This window comes from Magnolia sinica, chromosome 16 (genome assembly GCF_029962835.1).
Source record: "Magnolia sinica isolate HGM2019 chromosome 16, MsV1, whole genome shotgun sequence".
In the NCBI taxonomy this organism is placed as follows: domain Eukaryota; kingdom Viridiplantae; phylum Streptophyta; class Magnoliopsida; order Magnoliales; family Magnoliaceae; genus Magnolia; species Magnolia sinica.
In genome coordinates, this window is record NC_080588.1 from 57,590,500 (window position 1) to 57,609,577 (window position 19,078).

Here is a 19,078-nt window from a genome sequence, read left to right on the forward strand (position 1 = left end):
AGGGTTGAATCGACAAGCTCGAAAGTTGAACAATGGAAGACTGCAGACCAAACTTAAAGTCAAACTCTGATACATCATCGAGCATCTGCTACTCACGCATCATCATTTGTGCCACCAGGCCTTGTGGCTGGTGGCTGAGCGCGTCCGCCACCACGTTCGCCTTGCCCGGGTGGTACTAAAGGTCAAAATCATAGTCTTTCAATAACTCCATTCATCGCCTCTGTCACAGGTTCAACTCGGACTGCGAAAATAGATACTTTAAGCTCTTATGATCCGAGAAGAGCTCAAACCTGACCCCATATAGATAATGCCTTCACACCTTTAGTGCGAAGACGATTGCTGCGAGCTCCAAATCATGGGTGGGGTAGTTCAACTCATGGACCTTGAGCTGGCGCGAGGCATACGCCACTGGCTTCCCATGCTGCATCAGTACAATACCCAAGCCAACTCTGGAGGCATTAGTGAAAACAACGAAACCCTCACTTCCATTAAGAAGAGTGAGAACAGAAGTGGATGTGAGGCAGTCCTTCAACTTCGTAAATGCCTTCTCACAGGCGTCACTCCAGACGAACTCGACTCCCTTCTGCGTCAACCGGGTCAGCGGTACTGCAATACGGGAGAAACCCTCGATAAACCGTCAATAATATCCTGTTAGACCAAGGAAGCTATGAATCTCAGACGCGTTCGTGAGCTGGCTCCACTGACGCACTACATCAACCTTCGAGGGGTCTACAGCGACACCCTCTCTCGTCATAACGTGACTAAGGAACTTCATCTCCTCCTGTCAAAACTTGCACTTCTCCAGCTTCGCATACAGGTGGTGGGCACGGAGGGTCTCAAGCACAATCTGCAGGTGCTCAACATGGTCCTCACGGGTCCTCGAATATATAAGAATATCATCAATGAATACCACCATGAACTGATCAAGGAACGACCGAAAAACCTTGTTCATCAGCTGCATGAATACGGTAGGTGCGTTGGCCAATCCAAACGACATGACCAGGAACTTGAAGTGACCATAGCGTGTCCAAAAAGCCGTCTTAGGAATGTCCTCCTCTCGGATCCGAATCTGATGGTAACCGGAACGTAAGTCTATCTTGGAAAAATACTGTGCACCCTGCAACTGATCGAACAAGTCATCAATACGGGGAAGCGGGTACCGGTTCTTGATGGTGACTCTGTTAAGCTCACGATAATCTACACAGAGTCGCATTGAACCATCATTCTTCTTCACAAACAATACCGGGGCTCCCCAAGGTGAACTGCTGGGACGAATGAAACCTAACTCCCGGAGCTCATCCAACTGCTCCTGCAATTCCCTCAACTCCAACGGTGCCATTCATCGGTTTGGTGAGCTCATTTCAGGAAAAGCTACTAAAAACGTGGTGGATCCTAAACTAAAGTGGGCCACACAAGAGGGAAAATTGAGAAAAGAAATACCTACTGTTGAAACCTTCCTGAGATCTACCTTGATGTTTATATGCCATCCAAACCATTTACAAGTTGGTTAACACAGAAATGAAGTGAAAACACAATAAGAATTTAGCCTAAAACAAAGCTTTTATGGTCATAAGAATGTTTCAACAGTTCTAACTGAATCCCTACAGTTTCCTCTCGTGTGGCTCACATGAGTCTTTGATCCACCTCGTTTTTTTTATATAGTTTAAACAAAAATTATCTTGCAAAATGGATTAACAGAGCATATTTTTTAAAAACAATGGTGGTGGCCCCACCCAATATCCTTATGAAGGAACTTCCTGCCAAAGGCTTTCGCAGGAAATCCGTGTCCAGTTGGGACCCTGACTATGGGGCCTATTATGATGTATGTGACTACATCGAGGCCCTACATCAGTATTGAAAGCTCATTTTAGGTAATGATGCATATTCAAAATCTCAGATGGACCGGTAATTGTCCATTAAAAAACTTCTTGTAGGCCACAAAATCGTTGGATCAAGATGATATTTGTGTGGTCTCTTCATCTTGGTCCTTGTGATCTTATCAACAGCTTGGATGACAAATAAACTTTCTGGTTGAATACAAGAAATTTTTAATGGTGGGGATTCAATAACAACTGTGTTCCTATGGTGTGGTCCACCTAAGATTTGAGTCAGCTTCATTTTTGGGGTCATGACCTAAAATGAGGTTGACAGTATTCGTGGACTCGGTATCTGACACTTGACTTACCATGTCTCTGCATTGCATAGTTAATCTACATTGCTTCCTCAGTATATGATATTGGCTTATTATGTTTTTGCTTCGCATAGCCTAGATAAGATTGATGGTATTATGGACTTGCCACAATCTGCATTGCATACTCTGATATTGTACGATTTATGGATTGCCAGTATTTCCGCTTATTCTGATATCCATATGCTTGACACGAGCATCGCACACACTTACACCACCCTCTAAGCTTTCTATAAGCTTATGCAAGATAAATGCGTGCAGGTGGCGTTAGGTCGTAGCAGCATTGAGCTTGGAGCGTGCAGCTGTCTTCTGGAGCTTTGATTTTTTTAAATATGTATATATATATATGTATTTCCCTTTTAGCAATGTATTTAAATGTTTATATTAGTAAATATGTGATGATGATGATGTTGCCTTTGTGATTTGGGTAAACTTGTGGTTATGCTAGCTATGGAACAAATGTACGTTGAAAATCCTCCTTGTAGGATCACAGGTCAGAAATTGGCGTATGGGCGCTGGGAGCCGAGAATGGGGTACTACAAAGGTTGTCAGCACCGGATTCGGTGATTGAAAATTTTGTGAGCCTAGTTTCCGGGTTTGGGGCGTAACAACACATGTAATGTCGTAAGATGATCCAAACCATCCAAATGGATAACTCAACTATAGATATAACAATTACTTTCATTAGGAATATGATATTAAGCAAATGATGTTTTTTTTGGATCACTCATCATTTCACTTTTAACTATTTTTTGATATTCCTTATTTAATTGTTTAAGATTACTCGTTGTTAGTATAAGTTTACACATATTATTCATCTCTCGTCGAGCAACTATTTTTATTGTCCATATAATTACACATTAATATTATTTGTGGGGTGGATGAATCATAACAAATTACTAACAAATATTTTACTCATTCTAATAAGAGCTACGCTAGGGTGTTTTTGATAGCTAGGAGGTTACTTTTGCAAACCAAGAGCCACATGGATGAAATTTCATAAGATCCACCTCGTCCATTGGATATGTTGACTCATTCTGACCATTGAACTTTAAACCAATAATCACACAATTTAGGTAAACCACACCATGTGAAACAATTTGGAATAAAACGTCAACAATTAGTTTTTTAATGAACCACCATAGCATTTATATGCCATTTAATTAGTTTACTTGACATTTAGAGCTTTCAATGAGCCAACTTAGGCCGAACAAATGTAAATATTTAAGTAGGCTTGGCTCCGAACTTGTCCAAAATAATTTAAGATACGTAAGCTATATGTTAACAACCCCATTAATGTGTCTCATTGGATGAAAGCGTTACCTAAAGTTTACCATAATTTAAAATTCAAGTGGTGTGTATTGTGTAAACTTAGTAATATTGGTTATAAAATTATTTGAGGATGGCCCAATTGAGTATTGAATTATCCTAATTTGTTTGATCGAGTCTCGACGAGGGGTGCATGTATAATCAATTGCATGAATTTCATACATGCCGATCCATTCCCATCGCGTTGGTGAAAGTAACCCCGCCAAGTACCTAATAGGAGGTACCCAATTTTTTTTCTTGTAATGAGCGCAGTTATAAAGCATATGTGGTAGCTTGCAAGAGCCTACTTCCTTATTGTATTACATGTAACTTTTTTGGTACATGCATACCATGGTGGAAAAGCACTTTCTTGCAACAACTGTTATCATGGAGCTCGAGCATAAATAATAATAATAATAATTTGTGGGGCTCACTGTGGTGTTTTTATGGCTTCCACCTTATCAATTTTGCACCCATATGCATGATCATTAGATGTGATTGATTATAATTATTCATAAAATGTAATATCACACAAATCTAAGCACAAGGTGAGTGGTATTTGGGCCAGAGAAATGGATGGTTAAAGATAAAATCACTAATAATCATATGTGAAGTACACATGAGATGAGACTTGTTCACGGTTAGCACCACTAGGTGCAGGGTCCTCCTAACATATGTGCCCTAAACACTTCATGCTCTCTTTGGGCGGAGATTTACTTGCTCCATTCCATGTGCGTACTAACTCGTGCTAATTCATGTGAGGGTCACGTGCATGTGTGGAACACTTGTGCAAGAATTTAGCTTTTGAATTAATTTGCGAGTATCATGATCTTGCTATAAATTTGTACGAATTTATCGCTTGTCTATATTGTACAAAGTAAACAAGGTTTTCTTCTTTTTTTTTCCGCAATTGTCAATTTATTTTTATATGGCATGGCTCATACAAGGTTTCATGTGTTACTTTTTTTGACCCTAGGATCTAGACAATGTATTATATCTAATCAAAAGACTTGTATCTCATATGCGTATTATCTTTTGGCACTTGTGCTTGCATGTGTGTGGATGTATAAGTTGTCGTAGAGTTGGTAAACCATTTATCAAAGTTCAAAATAAAGGCTAGAAAGCTTAAAATCTTCCATTTAAAGTTCAAATCATCTATTAGTGATGTTTACACTTATCTTCTATCTATTTCATATATTAAAGTTTACTAGTGATGTCCAAAGTTATTAAATACATACGCATGATTGCATAAAGTTGTAAGTTTGTTAGCCCTAAGTTTATCTTTACACACAGTATTCACAAATGTTAACATGATTGTGGGTGAGACATATAAGTGGTGCATAACCTCACACCTCCTTTGAATATGATCACATTCATAGATTATCTTAGTCTAATCATTAGATGGTCAACCAATAAGGAAAATAATAAACAATTCATAAAATATCTTATAAAGTCCACTTTTCAACCTTTTTAAGGGGTGAGTATATCGACTTGATGAACTTGATATTTTTACATAGCAAGTTTATTATGACAGCCACCTTATGCATCATTCAAGTGTTCCACACAAGTTGGTATTCCACACAAGTAGGTAGTGGTCTACATATATTCAACTCATATGCACACATCTTACTTGGGGGGCTCAAATCTCTACATATATTCCACTCATATACATACATGTTACTCTATTCTTTCTCTTTGATGCAAATTTCTTACAACCTGTGCTGCCCTTGCTTGAAGGATCCCATGCAACCAAAAGCTTTGTGGGATCCATCATTACATCCACGTGATTTCCACCCCATCCATCAATTTTGGCTACTCATGTTAAGACATGACAAGCCAAATAAAAAAGAGGCCTATTCAAAACTCAAGTAGACCACATCACATTAGACACGATGAATGAAAATACCTACTTAAAATCTTCATATGGCACACAGTGATGATTATATAGCATCTAACCTGTTTATAAGGGAATTAATGTGATCTAAACTTATGTGGCTCTATAAAACTACTCTTGGCATGTGCTTATCCACGTGCAACACCGTCCTAATCAAGAAAAAATCAATGCGATTAAGATCATTGATATATGAATATTTTAGAGCACCCCATGTGTAGAACACCCATCAAATCATTAAAATGAATCATGTAAACTAAAAAATTTCCTTATATGAGTCGAGAAGTTAGAACACTAAATATATATTCTAATTTTTCATGGAGTAATTATTTTTTATTCTTTTGTTTATTTTTACAACATCACAATTTGAGGTCAACTCCTTATCATGAATGTACGTAAACATCACTCACTCGTAAATTGATATTTGCAATCTAGTTCATATGTGCATCAAACATAACTATGGCAAATGAAAATTGTCTTGCAAACTACTTGGATTATTGTTGATCTAGATGGTTCTAAGCTATCCAACAAGCTAGCCATATCCTAGAGGAATCGTAAAAAAAAATAAAAATGTATCACTCGTTAGTTTATAAATATAGAATTCATTGATCATATTTACATTAATGGTCAATAAAGTAAAGCTGGCAATGGACCGTACCTACACATAAAAAATCTATATTTTGAATAGACATGGCTTGATAAGCCTGACCCTTACTAATTCAAATCCAAACATAAGGTGTAAGACCCATACCCTAGACTGTACCATTCCGTAGGCTTCCGCGGTCCTCCTGGTCGAATTTCGGCAACCCTTTACCTGAATCCGACATTTGCACGCAATCCTAAGCCGAGTCCTGCATACCAAAATCAACTCGACCTAAAACTTGTACCCTAGGGACTGCGCCGTCGCCGTGGTTCTAGCGCACCGATCCGATACCCGGGCCAGGAGATGTGGGCTCGCGTTCATTTCTAAGAAACACCGCGCGTTACAAATTTCGAGAGAATCTCTATGACCTATCCAATCAATCAATCAATCAAGTACACACCATACCACAGGTACAAGCAACCCATCCCTTTTCCATTCCCAAAGTCAACTCTCTCTCTCCACCCATCCCTTTCTTACAACTCCATCACTCCACCCATCACCCATCACCCATCACTCCATCTCTTATCAATCCATCACCTCTCCCTCTCTCATTTCTCGAATCCATTTCCAAGCAACAAAAAAATATTCCACGTCCAAGCCTCCCCAAGCTCTCATAAAACAACAAGTGTGGCCCACTTTCCTACCCTCTCATCTCTCATCTCAACCATTCATTCTCCATCAACCTCCATTAAAATAGAAGGCAAGGAGCATAGGAGTCCAAGGAGCTAAAGAAGAAGGTCGATAGGTGGGTGATCCACCATTGATTTCGATTCCTAAGGGCCCACTTATTGTAGGACCCACTTGATGTATGCATTGTATTTAAGAGGGCCCAATAGTGGCGGGGTCCCTCCCCTTCACGTGTCATCTTCTCTCTCTCTCTCTCTCTCTCTCTCTCTCTCTCTCTCTCTCTCCCTCTCTTTCTCCCCCTAGGATGGAGTGGGCCCCACTGATATGTGTTAAATTTACTCCGTCCATCAAACGGTGCGGCCCACCACATTTCAGGAGAGATCCACCGTCCACATCAGAAGGTGGGAAGTCCCACACGCTGGACATATCACCCTCCCCTTTTGTATTATATGATATATTATAATATATATCTAGTGGGCCACCACGCGGTCCCACCTTGATAGTGAATGGATCGAGTATCTAGACCGTCCAGCGTCCCTGCTGCTGCACGCTGGACTGGATGATATATAATATAATATATTTATTATATATATATGTGCATGGTGGGCCACTCCCACGTGGGACCCACCGTACCTACTTTAGCTGCATAGTAGCTGATGTGAGGACGAATCCTCACCGTTCAAAGGTTTGGCAGGTGGGACTCACCGCTGATGGATGGATTTCATCCAGCCGTCCACCCATGATGTATATGTTTTATCTAAGCCGTCCATCCATTGGACTTGTTCGTGGGCCCCACTATAGAGGATGTGTTCCATCCAAGTAGTCCATCCATCTGACATGCTAGTGGGCCCCACTTTAATGTATGTGTAATGTTCCAACCGTCTAGATGGCTGGACGGTGGACTGTTTCAAAATAATAATAATAATAAATGAAGCTGAATCAGTTCTTTGGTGGGCCATGTATGTGGACCCCACCTTAATGTATGTGATTCATCCAAACCGTCCATACATTTGGTGAGCTTGTCCTCGAGCTTGAGAAGAAAAATAAGACAGATCCAGTTATCAGGTGGACCACACTACAGAAAACAGTGGAGCTGATAGTCTACCATTGAAATCCCCTTTTTGGGATTACAGAAGCCTTGAACCAATATGATATTTGTTTTTCCTCTAAATCCAGATCTTTGTGACCTTATGAACAAACTGGATGGAAATTAAATGCTATGGTGGGCCCACTGGAATTTAATTGTGGAAATCATTATCACCACTGCCATTTGTGGTATGGTCCAGATGATCCTTTGGATATGATTCATATTTTTTTATAATGCTCTATAATGATCTCTAACGATGGATGAATGGTGTATTGGATTTGGCCCATTGACTCGGCCCATTCGACTTGGCCCATTGATTCGGCCCATTTAAATTGACTCATTTGATCGGCCTATTCAACTCGGCCCATTCGACTTGGCCCATTTAAATTGACTCATTTGATCGGCCTATTCAACTCGGCCCATTCGACTTGGCCCATTGATTCAGCCCATTTAAATTGACCCATTTGATCGACGCATTCGACTTGGCCTATTTGATCTGGCTCATTGATCCGGCCCATTTGAATCAACCCATTTGATGTAATTAAGGCTCATGATGATATTAGGCTCTTGTGCGAGGCCGTGGGGCCACTATATGTTTGGCCTTATGTGGGCTACTCCTTGGGAGCAATGTTGGTTAAAGGACCACATTGATGGGCAATGATGGTTGAACGTCCACATTGTGACTTTCCCTTAGGCCCTATAGACCCATCCTCATCATTCTCTAGTGGGTTAACCTAAACGCTTTGACCACATTGATTTTAATTGATCCATCATCAGCCGTCCATTTATGGATCCCGCCTTGCGTCGAGGCCGATTATTGATGTTGATTGCCGATATCGGCTACCGTTGCCTATTATGAGTTTGTGACTGCATAGCATTATGATACATGCTCATACGCATCATTTATATATTTGTTATGAGATGTGATTGACCATTGCACATGCCTTAGTGTAGGTGGTTTATAGGACTCCCTGATAGGCAGAGTTACCCCACATGAGCGCATGATATGCGCATGATTGATACATGATTAGGCTGCGTGATTCATGCACATTTGCATTTGTGTTATTGTGATTACTATATGCCCTAGCGACATCAGGGCTGTGGCCTCCATAGACACATCGTGGGTGGCTGGATTAGATACTAGAAATACTGTTTCTAATATCGGGGCGCCATGGATGTCCTTGGGTGAAAACCCCTAAACCCGATGGTACCAAATGATGACTCTAACGTCGAGACTAAGTGGATACATGAGCACACGAGGGCCGAATGCCAGGAGGTCATGTCTCCCACTGTGTTGTGGTCGGTTGGAAAGGAGTATGGCCTTACCCGCCCTAACTTAGGGGGCATTGTTAGGCTGAGTTTGACCAGCTCGTGAATGGGTCTTCTATCGATGTGCCAGATAGGCATTGACAGACTATTGGCCAGGCGGATATTGATGTTTCTTACGCACACTTGGGCTGCACGCTTGGGAAAGGGGCAGTGCCATTTGGAGTGTACTAAAACTCGGTGATTATCTAGAATGAGAACTTTATTGATATTTGATGCTCTAGTGATGAGCTGCATTGATATGTGGATTTGGATGAGGATTGGCATGCTTGAGTTACATCTCGCATCGCATGGTCTTGATATGACCGATAGCATTCATATCTTACACCGTATAGCCTTGGTACGGCTGATTGCATTCATGTACCCATCAGCATGATTTCGATTACTCTGACATTGCATTCTGAGCACGTTCACATTACGCAAACACTTACACCACCCTTTAAGCTTTTTATAAGCTTATGCATGACTGATGCGTGCAGGTGACGTCTGGACGCAGCCGTAGCTTCGCCGCAGTAGGAGGTGCAGTCAAGCTTTAGGAGTTTCCGTTATTATTATATTGTATTTTTCTTTATACACATTGTACCTTAAAGTTTTTTATCATAGTGGATCATGTGATGGAGTTTTTGTGGTTATTGTTCGTGGGTTATGCTCATGGTTATGCTCATTGCGAATCAAAATCATGTTAGAAATCCTCCTTGTAGAATCCCAGGATTGGAACCTGGTGTATGGGTGCCGGGAGTCGAGAATGAGGTAATACGGAGGCTGTCGGTGCCGGATTCGACAATCAGGAATTTTGTGAGCCTGGTTTCTGAGTTTGGGGCGTGACATAAGGTCCACCCATTGGTAGCCCTACCAAAACAAGGCTAGAACCATCATCCTCGTTGCAATTTATTGACATTGCTCCATACAAAAAGCTTGGCTTATTAATTAGGTTATCTTGAACAAATTCCCAATCCGATATTGTAGAGTATAACAAATTTCCAATCTAATAGTTTAGAGTTGATGCCTTAAGGGCTTGTTTGATTTTTGGGCTCAACTGTAATTACCATGTAAATGGGTAATAATTATTTACCTAACTAATTAGCATATCTTTTCGCTTGATACATCAAGGTCAACCTTATTATCCATTTACCTAAATGGCCCACCGCGATGTACGTGATGTATCCACACCGCTCATTTGTTATACTAGCTAAATTTAGGGCATGAGCAAATAAATGGGGCAGATCCAAAGCTCAAGTGGACCACAACATAGGAAACAACGGGAACACCTACCATTAAAAACTTTTTGGGGCGTTTAAAAGTTTTGAAAACTCACTGGTATTTGTGTTTTCCCCCTATCCATGTCTATGTGAGCCTATGAATGGGTTAGATGATGAAAAGACCTCAATGTGGGCCCAGTTAAGGAAATAACTTTCAGCGGTATAAGAATTAAGATCACTGTTTTCTTTCGTGTGAGCCATTTGAGTGTTGGATCAGTTTCATTTTTGATCTAACGCATCAAAATGTTATAATAAAATAAATGGACGATGTGGATATATCATATACATTATAGTGGGATGCACATATTTAAGTCAATATTTTCTGTATCCCTTATTGGGTGGAATTACCCTTACCTTTACGAACTAGATGAAAAAGTAATAATTACTTGTTTACCATGGTTTACGTATATCATGGAAAATCAAATAGGCCCAAGTGAAAGGGAAAAGACTCCATATTATTTATAAACAATATAGCAGACCTCCGTTATTTATTACATTGCCAATGCATGTTTTGCACCTTATAACCTTATGAAAACGTGCGACTACTTTCAGCTGTACACATAGAGTGGTCATATGGAAATCCAGACCGTCTAAATGGGTGCAGGAATTGTGGACAAAGAGTAACAGGAAAACTGCGATGATAAGATAATAATAACAATCTGGTATTCGGTTCGAATTTGGACCACTCACTATTTTGCTGTTAATCATTCATTTGATAGTTCTTAATCGGATGGTTAGAACTTCTTGATCACCGAGTTTCTTTGGTTATACTCAATCCACGATGGGACACGATTTGGATGGTCTAGATGACTCTATGTTGTCGTCGAATAGTCTTCATTTTTTCAAAACAGTGAAAAACTAATGCACAAAACCATCCCACATTGGACGGCTTTAATCTCACGTATAGATCTAACTCGTGCACAGCAGAGCAACCAAATTTACTTCAATTAGAGATCGCTGGGGGATAATTTCGGTGCCTCTAATGTGATGTTTATGACCGTTTCATGACCCTCATTAAATGTGGAGCCCACCCCATGCCATCCTCCTCGGAAGCGGATTGCGTACTGAGTAACTCAGTACGCTTAGTGTACTGAGTAAACTCTTAGGGGCCACCGTCATACATACATTTTATCCACTCCGTCCATACTTTTCACCAGATAATTTTAGGGAGTTATTCCAAAATTGAAGCATATCCAAAGGGCAATTGGAACACACCACCAGAGATAGTGTGAATTGAATTCTACCATTGAAAAGTTCTTAGGGACCACAAAAGTTTTAGATTAAGCTGATATTTGTGATTTCCCTTCATCCATGTCTGTGTGATCTTATGAATATCTTGGATGACAAATAAACATCACTTGGGGCCTTAGATAGGTATCAACGGAGGAAATCAATGCTTCTACTCTTTCCTTTGTTATTGTTCCCTTGAGATTTTTATATGCTTCAATTTTGGGATCAACGACTAAATTGATCTTTAAAAACGGATGAACGGTGTGGATAAATGTCATGCACTTAAGGTGGGTTGAACAGAGTTTACTCAGTACAATAAGAGCGTACTGAGCAATCCGATTTCATCCACCCATGCGTCTCGCACGGCTTTGAGCATAGAAGAAGGACCGCAGTTTTGGTTAGGCCGGGAATAACCAAGTTAGGTGAGGCCATGACTATGGTGCTCACCTTTATGTATGTCTTGTATATCCACGCCGTTCATCTGTTTTTTAAGCTCATCTCGAGGCATGATGTTCAAACATGAAGCTGATTTAAATCTGAGTTAGACCACACTATAGGAAACAGTGGTGATTGAATGCCCACCATTAAAAACTGCATGTTCATCACGAAGGTTTTGGATTAAATTGATATTTGTGTTTTACTTCATCATGGTCTGTGTAACCTTATCAAAACAAGATGACAAATAAACAACACGTTAGGCCCTAGTAGGTTTTCAGCAGTGGATGTTCAATCACAACTATTTCTCCAATCACAACTATTTCGTGTGGTGTGGTTCACCTAAGATTTGGATCTACTTCAATTTTCGGGCCCATGAGCTGTAAAAACGGATGGACGGCGTGGATACACAAAGCATCCATCAAGGTGTGTCCCGCGGTGATAGCCTCACCGAAGTCGGTGTTTACCGGCCTCACCAAACCCGCGTTCTAGAAGAAGATGGTTAAGCTATGTTAGCCGGTGGTTCTTCGCTAGTGAGATGGTCAAGAGCATTACAGAAGATGTGCCAACATCGCTCATGTATGCGAGATCTTGACCGTTCATCATACAGGCTTCGTTTATGATTATGTTCTGGGCATAGAAATAGTCTTGTCCGCTCATCAGATGATCTGCAATCTTATTTGAATAAGACCTGTTGGTCTAAATTTGTAAAGGACGTTCATTTTTCTCGTTTATGATCATGTTCTGGGCATAGAAATAGTCTTGTCCGCTCATCAGATGATCTGCAATCTTATTTGAATATGACCTGTTGGTCTAAATTTGTAAAGGACGTTCATTTTTCTCATGTAAATTGTGACCGAACATTTGAGCAGATGATCCTGATTTCAACGTGATGCCTCATGATTGTCTCACCGGATAAGTGAGCCAGATCTCACACACGTGCAATAGTTTTGCACATGTGAGATGTGGTTCCTTCACCATCTCACTTGCGCCCCGCACGTCTGTAGGACCGGAAGTTTTCCGTAACTACTGTTACAGGGAGTTCCAGTAGGGCGTGGCTTCGATGGATCCCCGTATCCACCGAGTTGGGTGGGATGCGGACAAGTTCCCGCGCAGGGATGCTCGTATGGGCCGCCGCTATGTTTTTGGGAAATGTGCTCCAATCATCCGTTTGGTCACTTTAGGAAAAGCTACTAAAAACGAGGGGGATACAAAACTAAAGTGGGCCACATGAGAAAGAAAATTGAGAAAAGAAATACCTACCATTTGAACCTTCCCGAGATCTACCTTATTGTTTATATGCCATCCAAACCATTTATAAGGTTGTTAACACGGGGATGAAGTGAAAATAAAACAAGAATTTAGCCAAAAACAAAGCTTTCATGGTCATAAGAATGTTTCAACCGTTTTAACTAAATCCATACTGTTTCCTCTCGTGTGGCCCACATGAGTCTTTGATCCACCTCATTTTTGGTAGCTTATCTTAAAATTATCTTGCAAAATAGGTTACCAGAGTATATTTTCTAAAAACAATGGTGGTGGCCCCACTCAATATCCTTGTGAAGGAACTTCTTGCCAAAGGCTTTGGCATGAAATCCGTGTCCAGTTGGGTGGGACTTGACCGTGGGGCCTACTATGATGTATGTGACTACATCGAGGCCCTACATTAGTATTGAAAGCTCATTTTAGGTAATGATGCATATTCAAATCTCAGATCGACCAGTACTTGTCCATTAAAAAACTTCTTGTAAGCCACAAAATTGTTAGATAAAGATGATATTTGTGTGGTCTCTTCATCTGATCTTATCAACGGCTTGGGTGACAAATAACCTTTCTGGTTGAATACAAGAAGTTTTAATGGTGGGGATTCAATCACAACTGTGTTCCTATGGTGTGGTCCACCTAAGATTTGAGTGAGCTTCATGTTTGGGGTCATGACCTAAAATGAGCTGTCAAAATGGTTGGACGGTGTCGTTTTAAGGCAGATACATCGCTTTGAGTCCCATGGTCACCTTCCCACTCACCTAAGTGGATCCGGGGATCTACCCAACCAGTGCCGTTCCAGTTTCCCAAATTCTGCGGGCCACCATAATGTCCGCGTGAAACTCAAGTTGTCTGGATGGCATTTCTAAAACGAGGGCAGATCCAAAACTCAAAGTGGTCCACACCACAGGAAACGGTGGAGATTGAACACCTACCGCTAAACCCTGCTTGGGCTCACGGAAGTTTTGCATCGGGCCGAATTTTTTTGTCTCTGGCGGGGAATCATCTTAAGAACGGGTTGGATAGCATACAAACATCACGGTGAGCTTCGCGGAGGTTTCAACGGTAGATGTTTCCATTCCCACTGTTTCGCGTGGTGTGTCCCATTTTAATTCTGGATCTGCCTCATTTTTTTTTCTCCCGTCCGAACATCAGCTTGTGAAACAGATGGACGGAATAGATTTCACACGGACATTGAGGTGGGCCTCACAGAGCCCTGTGTTACCGGAACTCTCCGTACCAGGCGTCACAGGAAACTCGCGTCCCGTTGGCGGGTCCAAGGTCGGAAAGAGAATGCCCTCGAAGAGGAAGAAAATTACTCTCATCTAAAGAACCAACGAGTCAGAGCGACAGAGCAAGGTTTTACAGAAGCCAGACACTCTTACCTCGCTCTCTCTCCTCTCTCTTTCTCTCTCTCTCCGCCTGCAACTCGATGCGTGCACCGAGTTAGGGTTTCCGAGTCACGGCCATGGCGTCTGCCTCAGCATCGATCCGCTACGGAGGCGGCAGCGGAAGCGCTGACGCTCTCAATCGGATCCTCGCCGACCTCTGCACGCGTGGTAATCCCAAGGTGATGCCTCCTTCTTCATCAGTTTTTCTCCCTCATTGCCATTAGCTTAGAGCACGTTTGGATGTATTATTGATTTCGGGTGTGATGACCGAGTAGAAGAAAGTCGAAGCAAATGATCAGAATGCACACACACACACACACATTTTTCAATCAGAAATGTTGGCTGTTTCTTGATGTTATTGCAGGGTTTTTTTTTTTTTTTTTTTCTATTTCCAATCACAACGCATTTCAATTTGTAGCCGAATTTTCATTTTAAATGAAGTGGGACTACCATAAGATAGGATTTTTTTTTTTTTTTTTTGGCGCTTTGCCTGTTTGATTTCTGCAATATAAAGAAAATTCTCATCCAAACGTAGCCTTGTCACATTTGAATTGAGTTGTGAATATTCGGTAAAAAAAGAGATCATATTGCACTGATGTTTCTTGGTTATTTATAATAAGAGAGTTGCCATTAAATCGCCCATTACTTTTGTTTGTTGCCCTACTTGAAAGTAAGAGAATTGCAATTTGGAGCTTAATCATGTGCTATGGATAATAGAAGGTAACTGCCATTAGGTCATTTTCACTTTCGTGTGCTAATTATTACGATTCAGTTCAATGAGTGCATCCAAATGGCAAAGATGAGGTTATTAATTTTCATTAAGTATTTATGATTTAGTCATCTCCACTATATCTAACTAATTTTTTAAGGGAACACCAAAAGCACATGGCATGCATATACATGGCCACTCATCCAATATCTGTGGCCATCTATTGACCATCCCAGAAATCAGGCCATTTGGATGATCCTAGCTTCACGAATTGAGGATACATGGTGGAGTGTGACAGAGGAGCGGTTTGGATCTTGTACACATTGTCTCCATGATCAATTCTGCGAAATGTCTTTTTTTTCAATCAGCATTCACCTACTTGTCTCATTAAAACACTTACTGCTAATGAATTTGTTTGCTATTCATATGTTTCACTTTGTTTTAGTGAAGATTGGCTATTGGATCATACGCATTGGAGTTACTATCATGTCAGCCAGACTTGTTTCTTATCTGTCTTTTCTGTAGGATGGCTCTGCTTTAGCTCTGCGTAAACATGTTGAGGAAGAAGCTCGTGATCTCAGTGGAGAAGCCTTTTCTCGTTTCATGGATCAGTTGTATGACCGTATTTTTGGCCTTTTGGAAAGCAATGATGTTGCTGAAAATTTGGGAGCATTACGAGCAATTGACGAGCTGATAGACGTGCAACTAGGGGAGAGTGCTTCCAAGGTTTCTAAGTTCTCCAATTATATGCGTATTGTGTTTGATGTAAAGCGCGATCCTGAAATCCTTATTCTCGCAAGTAAGGTTCTGGGCCATCTAGCTAGAGCTGGTGGGGCAATGACTGCAGACGACGTGGAGCGCCAGGTTTTCTGCTTACTCAATTTGTTTGAGGGTATTTTTTTGGATTAGTTTTCTGAAGTTTATTGTTTCTTAGGTTAAAATTGCATTAGATTGGCTTCGTGGGGAAAGAATTGAGTATCGCCGTTTTGCAGCTGTCTTGATCTTGAAAGTGAGTGTTATATTTATTCTTCTTGTTTTCCATTTGTTTGGATCAGACTCTCCTTCACACTCACACACATATGGTGGGTTGGATGGAACATGCTGAGTTCGAGATATTTGTGAAGCGTTAGCTTATATCCCATGAATGTCGAACTCTTAACAATCATTGAGAATGCTGAAATCTTATGCCAAGGAAGGTGTGTGGGACACTTCACTTATCTTGGATACCTACAGCATGGTACCTCCATTGTTACCTTCATTCATTTTCAATAAATTTGGTTAGCAATAAAAAAAGAAAAAGAAAAAACATCCAATGACTGTTGCTACTGCAAAACACTCAACATATCACTCCATTATTATGTTTTACACACATTGGCAGATCCTATGGATTCATTACTTGTTTGATATTCGTTATAGGAAATGGCAGAAAATGCATCAACTGTTTTCAATGTTCATGTGCCTGAGTTTGTTGATGCCATCTGGGTTGCATTGAGGGATCCGACATTGGCTGTTCGGGAACGGGCCGTAGAAGCATTGCGCGCTTGCCTCCGAGTTATTGAGAAGCGGGAGACGCGTTGGCGTGTGCAATGGTATGTGGAACCATGCAAATTTATGATGTAACTATATCATCAATCAAAATATTAAATTGGTTTACACCATCTAATAACTTCTGCTTGTGACATGTCTGATTCTAATTTTGCCTTGGAGCTTATCATTTTATATCACATTCCAAGGGGCCATTTGGATGCAAGGAAGGTTGTGGCTGGCATTTGCTGTTTGGGGTAGATAACCCATTTATACACAGGAGCCGATAAAAATATGGACAAATTTATTCCCACAATTTGACAGTTTGCAAAGGATAGCATGTCTTTGCAAAAAGATGAAATAAAAATGAGGAAAGCTTATCCCTAGTTTAGTGTGTGTGGGAACACAATGTTCCATGCCTATGCATCGCATGTGCTAAATGTACCACATGTGTGACCCACATGTGCCACGTGTGCCACCATTGCACGTGTCATAAATGCAACGTATGCCATCAACCATTTTAAGCTCCCCACATGTGCTATGCAGCTCCCTATTCCAGGTGTTTGGCAAGCATGGCATAGAATAGTGAGTTGAAGATAGCATGACCTAGATGTCCTACGTTGAACAAACTTTTGCTTGTATCTGAATGGCCCCATGTGGCATGCTCATTCCAGATTACATGGTATTAACTGGAGGTGTAACTTGTATAGCAACTAAGCATTTGACATTTAGTTACTGGCTAATTGATGCTAATTGGAACTCTATTGATACTATTTTGTAAACTGTTTTTTCTGACTTCTATTATTTTCATTTATTTTACAAAAAACTTTATCTTGATTTTAGATAAACCTGTGGTGAACACTTCAATGCTTGGTACCCACTCCATGTTTTCATTAACACCGGCTGTAGAAACTGAAGCTCTGAGAAAAATGCACATCCATGTTACATCATTTCCGCCTAATTAGGTATATGCATGATGGATCCTGTAAAAGTATATAAGATGAAAATCTTGTTACCCATTAACAGTTAACTATATAACAACAGTTCATTCAGGAAGTGGAAAAGTCAATGATTGACAAAGCAACCATTTATTACATACCTTACTCACCAATTCAGAAAGAAGAAAGAAGCCCCTCATCTAATTAAACGATTCTCCATCAGGGAGAACATACAGTCCAGATCATGTTTGATGCACATTGAAAGTTAGCTTCATAAAATAAACTCTGGAGCTTGAAGGCATAGAGAAGCTTACCGGTTTTTAAAGCCCTTCTAACATGTGGAAATCGACCCTGGGTCTTTCATTGTATGATGATCATTAGTCATCAATGTGGCTCTCTTTGAAAATTCCATTTGTGGTTGTGCATAGTGCTCTTGAATTCATGAAAAAGGAGCTTTTGAATAACGTGATCTTCTCTCATGCCATTTTGGGTTGACTATGAAATTCTGCTGTGGATTATTTTGGTTTTCATATCTTCATCGGCTATTGATTGAAATATTGAAATGGTACTGCTTAATTTGGTCAATGCTTATTTGTGCTGTTCTGAAACATTGATTATTTTCCTGCACTTTCCTTATTGCAGATATTCTGTATTTGGATGAAAAGTTTGTTATTCTCTTCTTATTGATTGGTCCTTCTTTTATTGTTGCAGGTATTATCGTATGTTTGAGGCTACACAAGATGGACTTGGAAAAAATGCTTCTGTTCACAGCATACATGGTTCACTACTAGCAGTTGGAGAACTTTTGAGGTTGTTTGGGAGCCTCCAATTATGTTCTCGTTTATGATTTGCACGTTCTTTGTTGTGATAGTTTCTGGTTCTCTAGCTTTCACTAGCCATACACTAAGCATCTTTTGGACCTCTTCTATAGTTACTACATGGAATATTGGGATGAATAGTGACCGTTTTAAGTTCCATATTTCTATTGTTAAATATGTATGCTTTGACTTTTGATGGAAGTGATGGAACGTGGGTCCACTTTCTCAAATTACAGAATTTGGAGTTCACTGTGCATAATGTCATTTGTTTTTTTTTTGTTTTTTTGTTTTTTTTATAAAATAATTACAATAAATATCTTAACAACTGTCATCATCATCTGAGTCTTATCTCAATTAATTGGAGTCGGCTATATGAATCCTGTTCCATTCAGATTCCTGATGGAAGTTATGGCATAAGTTTGATGCTGGCTGCCAACCTGA

The 19,078-nt window shown here is 40.5% G+C and overlaps 1 protein-coding gene across 2 annotated transcripts in view; it reads left to right on the forward strand.

Annotated features, from left to right (window-relative positions):
* The first annotated feature begins 14,560 nt into the window (after positions 1-14,560).
* LOC131228680 (serine/threonine-protein kinase TOR) overlaps positions 14,561-19,078 on the forward strand; it is a 107,658-nt gene continuing 103,140 nt past the window's right edge. The window contains exons 1-5 of one of the 2 annotated variants that reach the window (XM_058224522.1): positions 14,561-14,827; positions 15,883-16,221; positions 16,292-16,366; positions 16,774-16,946; positions 18,531-18,629. In XM_058224522.1, coding sequence (XP_058080505.1) covers positions 14,726-14,827; positions 15,883-16,221; positions 16,292-16,366; positions 16,774-16,946; positions 18,531-18,629 — 788 coding nt within the window. In that variant the 5' untranslated portion in view covers positions 14,561-14,725. The remainder of the gene's footprint in view (positions 14,828-15,882; positions 16,222-16,291; positions 16,367-16,773; positions 16,947-18,530; positions 18,630-19,078) is intronic. The other variant, XM_058224521.1, reaches the window with a different exon arrangement.